Genomic DNA, 11,632 nt, shown 5'->3' with positions numbered 1-11,632 from the left:
TTCTGTTGGAGGGGATTGACGCTAGCGGCTAACGTCGCACAAGAGTGGCACGTCACGCCTATTAACATGTAATTACTAGTGTGTGTGAGTAATATATATATATAAACATTAATAAAAAAAAAAAATCTTAGTCTGTACCACATTATTTTCTTTCTGACTCTACCCAGAAAACATGCGTACCAGGTAACTATCATGCAATTCTAGTTGAGCAATATTGTGTTACAGCACGTTTTTCAGTTGGTGATTGATAGAACGGCCACACTCTCAGGTACTTGATTAAGCTTTTATGACATTTGCATCAACCGTATCTCTGTATCTGTTAAAAACTCCCAGAATGCTTTATCTTGGTCAGATGTACGTAGAAGAGCTGGCTTGAGCCGAGGGGGTAGCGACACGATCTGGCTGCCCACGCATGAGCACCATCAGTCTGTTTGGTTGGTTGGTCAGAATGCAGTACCTTCATTAAGTGAGTAAAGCTCGCTCAACACATCATCAGAAGTTTGGGGAATCCGTCTTTCTCAGTTTTGATACCAATTCCGATAGCAATTGCCTGGTGTTTGGATATCATTCGATCCAACATGAGTATTTAATGAATAAACTGTTTTACTCTGGGGACAATTTGACAGTTACACAAATATACAATTTGGCATGTTGCTTCTTGACATGCTTCATTAAGTTGGTTGCATTTTACTTTAAAGTGCTGCAGAGATCACAAAAAGCCATTGAATCTGTTGATGTATGAAGCGATGACATTTTATTGTTAGCCCTTTCCATGCTAAGTGCTATGTTAGCGCTCACTTAAATCATGCATCTACACATGCGTAATGGATGGCGCATTATTGGGCCACATGCAGTCCTTCCGGAATGATGAGGATGTGCAAAGTCCCACACTAACTGTAAATTCTATAGCTGCTTTAAGTTGGCTCCACCGGTTCAACCTGTGTTGAGGTGTAGTTGAGAATTATTACGAGGGGAAAAAAAAAATGAAAACTGCGTGTCATTTAGCCTCACATCATAATCACAGGCTGGACCACATTGCAGCTTGACAGGACAAAACACAACCACCGATCACATTCCATTAGAGTTTGAGATGTGAACTGGTATAAACCTCTCTAGTTGCCTGTCTGAACCTGATAAGGGGCGGACTTTAGGCGTTTCAGACTAAACAACCGATAAGCACGTTGGGCGCAAAGAGGAACTTGGTGCCTTTTACAATTTGGAACAGTCACAGGTCAGCATGCAAAACTACTACAGGGTGCTAGTAGCCTAGTGGGTAACACACTCGCCTGTGAACCAGAAGACCCGGGTTCGAATCCCACTTGCTACCATTGTGTCCCTGAGCAAGACTTAACCCTAAGTTGCTCCAGGGGGGGGAACTGTCCCTGCAACTACTGATTGTAAGTCGCTCTGGCTAAGGGTGTCTGGTAAATGCTGTTAATGTAAATGTACTCGTACAATAAAATCCTCGTCCTGTGTAGGAGTTTGTGCAGTGCTAGAAAGTCAAACTCATCTGACGATAGAGGAGCAGTTTTAGCTTGTGTTTTTTACAGTGTCACTGTATGGTTTGAAAGTAAATACTGAAAACTGAGTTTAAAATGCATAAAATAAAAAATAATTAATGTTCACTAGCTGTCCACTAGAGGTCACTGCTCAGCGTACACGATGGCTGTGGCTCGATGCTGAATTTTCCCACCAAGGCAGAGGCCTCTGCACACTGAGCATGTGCAGAGGTCAATGACGACCTCTCCAGGACTGAAGGTCAGAGGCCGGGAGCAGAGGCTCAGGCTCGCCGGCTTCGGGATTATAACGCAGTGACTCACACGGCTGGAGCTCGCACGGCACCCTCCGTTTGGACTGCAGTCTACGCAAAATTGACTTATGCTTTTAGAAAAATTGGATTACCCCAAAAAAAAAAAGCGTATGAAAAAAGCGAGTGGAAGCGTATGATGCAGTAGGTGTAGTGGCTGCCCCAGTTTCCCCAGTCGTACGTGGATTATTACTTACGGCTTCAGAAGCTGCTCGGCGGTCACGGGACCTGTACGCCCCATCCCACTGTTGATGGTTCTGGGACACGAGCGCGTGTGTTTTGAAAACAGGGAGAAAGCCTGATTTCCTGGAGCAGTCCCCACGTTCAGGTGAACGGGACACCAGCTCTGAAAAGCTTCAGACTAAGGAATATCAGGCCGCATGCTCTTGTAACGTAGTACTACAACTCTGTACAAATGTCTCCCCAAAATACCCAATAATGTGTGACATTTTTCACTGATTACTTCAAATTCTAGAATAGTTAAAGACTAGAGTCTTTAACAAGGATTAAAACTAATTCAGGGTTGGGTGATTATTGGACATTCTTTCTACATACTAATAACTTTACTGCACCAAACCAGACATGAACAGAGCTGTAAAACCACACGCCATTGAGTTGAAGTAGCACACTTCCCTGTCTGCAGAATCAGTGATATTTTCAAGGTCAACAGATCCTTTATTTTTTTGTACCAGGAGAGGGAGCAGCAGCCTCATTGGTAAAAAAAAGGCGAAACCAACCACATACACATAATACCACAATATGTAAATGTATATACACACAAAAAAACTGCGGGCTTACTCGTGTCCTTACAGTTTAGAAATGAAATCATGATTTTTTTTTTTTTTTTTTTAAACACACAGATCTGGAATACCTTTATAGCTCTGCTGCCCAGTGCGATTAAATGGATTTAAATCATGTTTAATGCCTGCAGCTCAGGCTTTTCCGATAAGGCGGTGCGTCTCGCTGCTCAAACCCCTCAAGACATTCCTGTCGAGTTAGCCATCTTCTCATTGCTATGGAAACCGGGCCCTGCCCCACAGCCCGGGGCACTTCACAGGCACACCCGAACTCGCTGCAGAATCCAAAGAAAAGAACAGCCCTACCGCCCCCACACTTTGACTTTCTGTGGAACATCTGAGTACATCTTAGTCCCACCTTCCCTTAGTCTTAATGGACTGTACAAAAAGCTGATGGATCTATTTTATTTTAAATCCCCTGAAGATACTTGAGGTTCGTTACTAGTCACATGACCATACCAAGACGCTTTAAAAGTATATCATAAAAAAAAAAAAAAAAAAAAAAAAAAAAAAAAAGACCGCAGGAGATATATCTGCTTGATATTTGGTCCATGGCCCAGAAGCCCTTGCACACGTTCAGCTCATATCCCACCGAGATTTGGCGACCCACTTCCTGCGCAGCATGTTAACTGTGAGGGATGGTGTAAGGCCACCACTGAAAAGTGAGACAAAAAATGGTGACAGCACATGGAGGTAGAGGACAGCCAGACACACACACACACACACACACATTTAACCCACATACTGTATATAAAAAGCCCCAATTAAAGGAACACTTGGAGACAGAACCTTTAAGATGTATTTTTTTGTTTTAATTCCACATACATGAAATCCCTCATAACAATTATGTTTGGGTGCTCTGTATGAAAATTCCAAAGACATGAAATCTAGCTAGCCCAAATGGCAACTTCCATTCCCCCGATTAACAATATCTGAGCCACATGCATTTTTAGGCAAGTATCAAAATCAGAAAAAAAAAAAAAAAAAAAAAAAAAAAATACAAAACCAAAAACAAACAAACAAAAAAACCCTAATATGAAATAATAGTAACTAGATAAGCTCATGGAAAATTATTACTGATTTGCTCAAAAAGACATTATCAAAGTTACAGTATCAAGCCATGTCAAGTCCTTGCTTTGTTCTTAGGTCTTCCATACCTCGTAATAGTTAACGAGTAAAAGAAAATAAATGGCGCCTGTCAGCCCAGGTGAGAAATGAACTCGAGCAGATGATGGTAAAGACCGACTCTCCCCCCACTCCTGTCAAGCAGAACCCGCCTTTTTTTTTTTAAATGAACGCTTCTCTAAAGACGCTTCACTGTTACAGACGCAGTCCCACTGCCCTTCTTCTAAATGGACGTTCTCCCGCTTGCACACACGCACACACACTTAGACCTATGGTTCTTGGTGGATCACGGACGTGTCAAACAACAATACCAAAAATGTCTTGATGTCTCATATATGTTTAATGCGCACGCGCACACACACACACACACACACACACACACACACACCCTGGACCATCTAAAATCTGCCATGGACCCACCCACCCCAACTGCTGCTATTGCGCCAAAAACTACAAGGTCAATAGGCCCGCCCCGCCCCACCCCAATGTTAACCCCTCCCCTTTCCAGACCCCCACACTCGCTCACTTTCACACCCACAACTCACACTCACTCACACACGACACAGGCTGGTGAGATAAGTAAAAGATTAAGAAGCTGGAACCATGATGGTCTCAGTGTTTAGTTTTTTTTTTTTTTCTCTTCTCTTAATCAGCTGACAGGAATGATTGACAAGCAGCCTCAGTTTTCTCTGCCCTCCTCTGTCTCTTCACCGTCACCTTGATTGTCTGAGGTCCACAGCTGCAAAGGATTATGGGGGAGGGCAGGAATTAGTGGTGATTCCAATTGCATAAAACGTATTAAGTTTAAATGCATTTCAAATAAAACAGGTGGTGTTAAATTTGTTCCACAGCAATCTAGATCCATTTCTTAATTTTTACATGAATACCTGTGTTTTCAAAGTAGAGCTACAATAACACAAATACCCATAATACTTCATGACTGCACAACTTCATTTTGTGTAAGAGACCAACCCCAATCCCAGCGGCACAGTATTCTAATTTACGCAAAGACCCTCGCACTTCCCCGGTACATTGTGTGCTTGGCGTGACGTTGGTGAAAATGCCCCCCCCCCCGCTGCAGTACAGCATTAAGTCAAATGCATTTAATCTGCTTATAGCTTCACCGAGGTCCCCAAAGGGACCCTGGGTGACACAGAAAAGGCCACTTACTGTCAAATTGTCTCTCAGAAGCTGCATGATCAGTGTGCTGTCTTTGTAGGAGTCTTCGTTCAGGGAGTCGAGCTCGGCAATGGCCTCGTCAAAAGCCTGCAGAAGGGTGCAGGGACATTTAGAGCTAAGCTTTTATTAAAAAATATTTACGGTTAAGAGCATCACCGCATGGGTTGAGGTGTTACCGTTTTGGCCAGCTTGCAAGCCTGCTCGGGAGAGTTGAGGATCTCATAGTAGAAGACTGAGAAGTTGAGGGCCAGGCCAAGACGAATGGGGTGGGTGGGCTGCATGCCGTTCTTGCTGATGTCAAAAGCTGCCTGGTAGGCATCCTGGGACTTCTGAATGATTGCTGTTACACACACAAAAAAAAAAAAAATTATTCAATTAAAAATTTCACATCAGCCCCAGAAAGCACTGTTAGAATTTTCCCTCACCCAGTCGCTTTATTTTTCACTGCCCTCAAAAACAAGTTTAGCTAGATTTCATGTCTTTGGAAAAAACATTAACATGCATGCGAAATAAGGATTCATGTTTTACTCTGAAACAAACAAAAATACAGCTTTCAATGTCCGTTTCAGGTCTTTTGATTGGGTCTTGTGATGTATACCATTTTACAATGGAGAAGGTGTGTGTAGAATATTGTTGGGCTTTGAAAAGGCCATGGGAGGCTGGGTGTACGCCACACCAAAGCAGGAACATGGAACTGGAAGTGCGCAGCACTGCAGGCACCAGGCCGTAGCTGGTGAAAGGCGGGCACGGCACAAGGCAGACGGATGCAGAACCCTGGCCGGCCAGCCAAACACTGCCCGCTGCCGTCGCCACGGCAACCAGTGCAAGGCTGTTCACCACGCTGACAGTAGTAGGTCAGCGGCGTGAGCTCCCAAAAGACGGTGCTGCCGAAATCCCGACGAGGGCGAACTGGAGGCAAATTCGCAGGTACCAGGGCCGCCATTGTCCCACGGATCAGTCTCGCGTACGCGCTCGCGTTACCATGGAGACACTTGCAGAAGGTGAGGGGGTTTCAAATCAGCCAGCCCTGCGGGGGGCATTAGAGCCCTTATTCCAGGGAAAACAAATGGCTGCCATTAGGAAGCATGGATAATTTCAGCAGATGGACAATAAGGGAAAGCAGCTTCATGGACCAAGTTACTATAGTGAGACAAAAGATCAACACAATATTCATCATAAAACTTATCAATTATAACAAATCAATTTTTAAAAATAGAGCACATGGGGAAATAAAAATAAATCTTTTGAAATTTAGAATTATTTTTTGCAAGATGAATGGTGGGCGATGTGTGAGCATCTAGTGCTGCTTTCTTATAATGCACATTTTAAATAAAATATTTATGTATTGAATGTACCAAAAAACAGACAACTTAGTCATAATCAAGATCAACAGTTTGATGTGAGATTGATCACTGAAGGAACTTAAGTATGACTGAGCATTCCCCTCGTTTTTCCCCCCCAAGCAGGTCGACGAGGACCAAGTAAAAGGAAGGAAAAAAGATTTAACCAAGGCACTTGACCAGGATGACTTCAGTAGACAGTGTCCTGCTCATTGACTGTGGAGCAGTGTTTGGCGATGGTACCTTACAAAAGGGAAACTCACTGGCACCTTGACTGACTGTGAAGTTGAACCTGTAACTACACAACTATTAAAAAAAACAGACCTATCCACAATTAAATGTGGGAAAGGAAACAAAGCTAAATAATTCTGACCCTGTTGTAGGAGTAGCAAGTTCAACCCTGAAGATATATTCACCACATTTGCCAGGCACCAAATGGCATAAATACATGACGTTTATTCAGGACTGAATTTGTGCTCACCAGGACAGCGCTGAGAAAATACTTTTCTTGAAATCAACGTTTGAGTAAAGCAGTTCACCAAGTTTCCTTCATTTATTTATAGCAGCCCCAGCTGATGTCAGCCCGGCTGCCATTGAGCCTCTCCAGAACTAGGCCACAAGTGCCCCGAGCATCACCAGCTCCTCACGGATTCACGAGGGTCACTTCAGACCGTTTTTTTTTCCCCTCTGCCATGCTGCAAAGCATAGATTGGTGTGGTTTCGACAGATCACACGAAGCCGCACCCACCTGCCAGGAAGAATGACTCACGTCTGAATGAACTATGCTACAAGATGAAATGCTAGTGTGTTGGAAAAAACAGATGTTTAATAATAATAAAAAAAAAAAAAATGCATAAAATGAATTTGACTGTTTGCAGGCGGTGCGCACAAGCCATGGCCTGCTGTGCTGATCTCAGTCCAGCCTTGCCGACACCAGAACTGAAGCCCCAGCCGCACCCTTTGACCCAGAACAGATACCAAAGGCACTGTAATACCCCCCCCCGAGATTCAAAATGGACTCTCCCGGGATAAAATGTCACGCACGAGAAAATCCAAAAACCGAATGCAGCGGAATGCATGTTGAGACACATGAGCTTCTGCTCGGAGCGTTTCCTTCTCTAGGGAAAAGTTCGGTTTAGGTGTTTCAGTGCCGGTGCGCTCAGCGAAAGAAGCCTCACGAGTGATAAATTATGAATCAAAGAAGATACTAGCAACTACTATTAAAACGATGCTTTCATGAGAGTGGCGAGAACTGAACTCACCTGTTTTATCGTCACCGACAGCAACCTCAGCCAGGTAGCGGTAGTAATCGCCTTTCATTTTCAAATAGAACACTTTGCTCTCGGCGGGCGTGGCAGTGGGGATGAGGTATTTGTCTAGCAGGGCCTGCAAAATGAAACATGCACACATCAGTAGCTCTCGATGAGAACCGATCAGTCTTAAAACATAAGCAGTAAAACCCCCAATCCCAGTCCTGCGAAACGAGCCATACTGACTGACTGGAAGGGGCGGGGCCATGGCGAATATGCTCAGACGACTTGATAAATCAACAGATCGACTACTTCCTCTCACACGGTGACAATGGAAAAAATGGTGACCTTGAAACGTAGTGCCATGTCACCTTTTTAGATGTCGTCACTGCCGTGTCAATCCTGTACACCCTGGCCGAGCTTGTTGGGGTTGGCGGGGGGAGTAACTCCTGTGCAAACTAACTCCTATGCAAAAAAAAAAAAAAAAAAAAGCCCAGACTCTGTCGCCAGGGCAACCGCGGGGGCCTGACCTCTGTCCTCTGGCGTGACTGATTTGCATACTTACATAAGCGCGTTGAGACTGGCGTAAGGACGGGCCAGAATTATTTTCATCTGGCTTGTTCCTGGCACTGATGGCTTTTTCAGAAAACCGTGCGTGCAACGCTAACGCGCGGGTCCCGTATGGATTGCCGCTGGGGTGGTATATATATATATATATCGATAACAACCACGCAGGCTGTAGAGGTCACAGCGGACCAGGATTATAATGCGGCGACTCAACAAATTATACGCAGCACACCCGATGCGGCCGCCCTTTTACGTCATGCTTTCAAAAGCTACTATGAGGCTGGAACGAGGAAAATATTTAGGGTCGGGGGGTTGGGTCAGACAGGAACACTCAATCCCTTAAAATATGCAGGAACATTTGAGGCCGTTTTAATTGATGCCCTAGTTTCCAGGAGGCGTGGATTATGACTTAAAGCCACGGTGCACCGTAGTGTAAATAACGTTTTTGCTCCTGGTTTCAGAACATTTTGCTAAAGGAATTGCTCTGAATTTTGTTAACTGACCCATTAGATGTTACCATTCCAAGACACCATTCTGAGGAGGAGGGGACAACCAAAAAAAAAATAGCTTTACAGGTTGTGCAATACTCGCTACGCTAGAGAGAACGCCACACATTCTTTGTGACAATCTGCTAAGCAGTCATTAACCCTGTCCTGCTCTTAGGGACACCTAAGGTCCTTCAAAAGCACTTCTCTAACAAAGGGAACATTGCTCTGAGAACGCAAGTAATGCTGCAGAACCCTACAAAAAGCAGCCATGGGAACTTAATGGTCTTTTTAGTTTATTAAGGTGGTCGCTACATCAGGGGCTCACCAGAACATCGTTGCAGATCTCCTGCAGCTCCTTCTCGATCTTTTCCCTGTACTCCTTGGCCATCTGCTTCTTGTCGCTGCCATCGGTCTTCTGCTCGATGCTGGACACCACCCTCCAGGAGGAGCGCCGGGCTCCCACCACGTTCTTGTAGGCCACCGAGAGCAGGTTGCGCTCCTCGTTGGAGAGCTCCTCGTTCAGCTCGGTCACGGCCTTCATGGCAGCGGCCATGTCGTCGTACCGCTCCGCCTGCTCTGCCAGCTTGGCCTTCTGCACCATCTCGCTCTTGTCCATGGCTGTTCAGTACTGAAAAGTGGCAAAGGCAACATGTGAGATTCCACAGTTTTTTTTCTGACACAGCTAAATCCCAAATACCCACTTCCTCGTTTCGGCTCACCCTAGAAATACAGAACGGGACCAGATTTATGAAAACTTGCCAAATTTTAAAGCGGCAAGAGACAGTTTAAATTTTTATTTATTTAAAGTTAAAGCAGACAAAAGGTTTACCTTCAACCAAACAAGAGCATAAGCGAACAGCATCCGGTTTAGAGAAAATAAAAATCGACCACCAGACACGCATCACATGCAAAAAGGCCCAAAGGCTTCGTCACCCAAATTCATCCCTAAATTGTGGCACAGAATCAATTCCGGATTTTCCATGCTTAGTGAGACAGCAGCAGAGTGCAGCATGGGCTGCATTCGTGCACTCGACCTCGATTTTGGAAATTAACCGGGGCGCTCCAGTGCGAAACTATAGCATGATACATTACCAACACAAATAATCCACGCATGTGACTCGACAAAATTACATTGCAAATAAACACGTGGATTAAAATGTTATGTAATCATGACGAACATCTGAACATCGACATGCAATAAAATGCAGTTATGTTTCGGCTCCAGAAAAAGGTGATATTTCGAAAGGTCGATGCAACACAATTTTCCAATCAGTGACGTTACGATTCATTCCATGGATTTTAGTGGGATTATTTCAGATCAAGAGCACCTGCCATGTATTTTAGAGGGTCATGTGAATGTTATAAGTCACGTGACCTATAAATTACCAAATGAAAAATATATATGTCTCCGGGAATACCACCATCATGCAGCATATCGCCTATTTTGCGTGGCAAAAAAAAACAACCCAACTAAATGTTGAGTCCATCATATTCAGAAAACATCTGAATATGATGTTTTAGGTTTATCGCGATTTTACGTTCACTGCGTCGCGATAAACCGCCGAGGGTGAAATCTCGCCAGGCTGCGGGCCAATCGCGACCGGCACCAAGTATCGCGACATCACCAGGCGTCCCCGGAGAGTTTATGCCGACATGAATCATCGTGTACGCTAGCTGTATGTGTGTGTGTGTGCGTGTGTGTGTGTGTGTGTGTCGGGCCCAGCTCGACGACTGTGGCTGTGATGTGAAATATGCGGATGTAAGTTCGCCTGGCGGCCACACCCAACCCCGAAAACCGGCCACCTGTGAGCGCGCCTTCCGAAGCGAGCGGCGCGGCAAATTAAATTAAATTGACCGTTAGGCAACCGATAAACAGGCCACGCTGTGTTCCAAACCTGAATAAAAAATAAATTTAAAAAATAAACGCTCCAGAAGGGCTGCGCCGACCCGCATATTTAAATGCTAGCAGGAACAAACAAAAAAATGTTAAAAACATGTTAAAAATCCGTCGAACGGTTTTTTTTCCGCGTCGTAACAACCGGCGCTACAAAAAAAAAAAAAAAAAAAACGCCCCGTTTTTTTTCCTCATTCGAAATGGCGTGGAAGCGACCGGGGATGGAGGGGAGACGACGAATTGAAATAACGCAAATAATAGATAATACAGGATAACCACGCCTGCTTTCGGCACGCGGACGAACCTATAAAACGAACCCTTTCAAACTCGGGGGGTAAAAAAAAAAAAAAAAAAAAACGGGGTCGGTTTAAGGCAGGAGCCCGGGGCTTATTATTATGATTATGATGCACATCCTTCCGTTGTCTAATCCACGGCGCCCGGGCTTACCTTCGCCACGGCGGCCGCGCCGCGGAAGGTCACTTACAGAGTCGATATCCGACCGCAGGACCGGACGGCCGCTTTATAAGACATCCTTTCCCCCCCCTCCCCGCCCCGCCGCGACCCCCGGCCGCGCACAAAAAGCCGGCGTAACCAGCGGCTTTTGTTCCGCAGGCGAGCCGGGCTGTGGTAACAGCACGCGGGCGCTTCCTCAACGCCGATGGGGCGCGAATTCGCCCCAAAAAAAAAAACAAAAAACGCGCGGCCGACGCGTTTAACACGTTTAAAACCTCGTAGGGGGCAGTAAAATATACAACAGACGTACGCGTGAGTAGGCGTCCGACCGACCAACCTGAGTCCGAGGACGGTATTCTTTCTCCGGCTACACAGCTGATTCTCTTCGCTCTGTCTCGCTCGGATCCACGGGGTTTCCCTCCAATCACAGGCTCCTGGAGCAGGGGCTGGGCTAGGGCCGGTGACGTCAACGGGCTGCCAAGGCAACGGGTGATGGACGTGCGCCGTGATCGCTCAAAAAAAAACAAAAAACGTCTTCTGCTTCGCCTTTGCCGGTTCGATCACGCCCTGTCCGCCCGACACTGTCCCACTTGCACCGATCGTGACGTCACCGATATCGATCATTGCTGGTCAATAAAAAGCAAAAGCAGTGTACAGTGGTACTTTTACTATTAAAATTTACTAGTACATTTCTATTAGTATAGTAAGTCGTTTTGCTGTTTCGTTCAGCCC

The 11,632-nt window shown here is 45.4% G+C and overlaps 1 protein-coding gene and 1 long non-coding RNA gene across 3 annotated transcripts; one reads left to right on the top strand and one right to left on the bottom strand.

Annotated features, from left to right (window-relative positions):
• The first annotated feature begins 1 nt into the window (after position 1).
• On the top strand, positions 2-6,567 carry LOC114770028 (uncharacterized). The gene is made up of 3 exons (XR_003743297.1): positions 2-268; positions 353-466; positions 6,372-6,567. It is a non-coding gene; the product is annotated as an uncharacterized LOC114770028 (long non-coding RNA).
• On the bottom strand, positions 4,359-11,374 carry ywhaz (tyrosine 3-monooxygenase/tryptophan 5-monooxygenase activation protein, zeta polypeptide). 2 transcript variants are annotated; one of them, XM_028963617.1, is made up of 6 exons: positions 11,238-11,374; positions 8,879-9,181; positions 7,511-7,634; positions 5,085-5,248; positions 4,900-4,995; positions 4,359-4,468 (listed from the first exon to the last, which is right to left on the bottom strand). In XM_028963617.1, exons 2-6 carry the CDS (start codon positions 9,167-9,169, stop codon positions 4,409-4,411), a joined length of 735 nt encoding a protein of 244 aa, XP_028819450.1. In that variant the 5' UTR covers positions 9,170-9,181; positions 11,238-11,374; the 3' UTR covers positions 4,359-4,408. The 2 variants fall into 2 exon arrangements, with proteins under 2 accessions (XP_028819450.1, XP_028819451.1); XM_028963618.1 differs by having other exon boundaries at positions 11,211-11,303.
• Between the last annotated feature and the right edge of the window lie 258 nt (positions 11,375-11,632).

This window comes from Denticeps clupeoides, chromosome 20, assembly GCF_900700375.1.
Source record: "Denticeps clupeoides chromosome 20, fDenClu1.1, whole genome shotgun sequence".
In the NCBI taxonomy this organism is placed as follows: Eukaryota; Metazoa; Chordata; class Actinopteri; order Clupeiformes; family Denticipitidae; genus Denticeps; species Denticeps clupeoides.
This window is presented reverse-complemented; position numbering and strand designations above follow the sequence as displayed.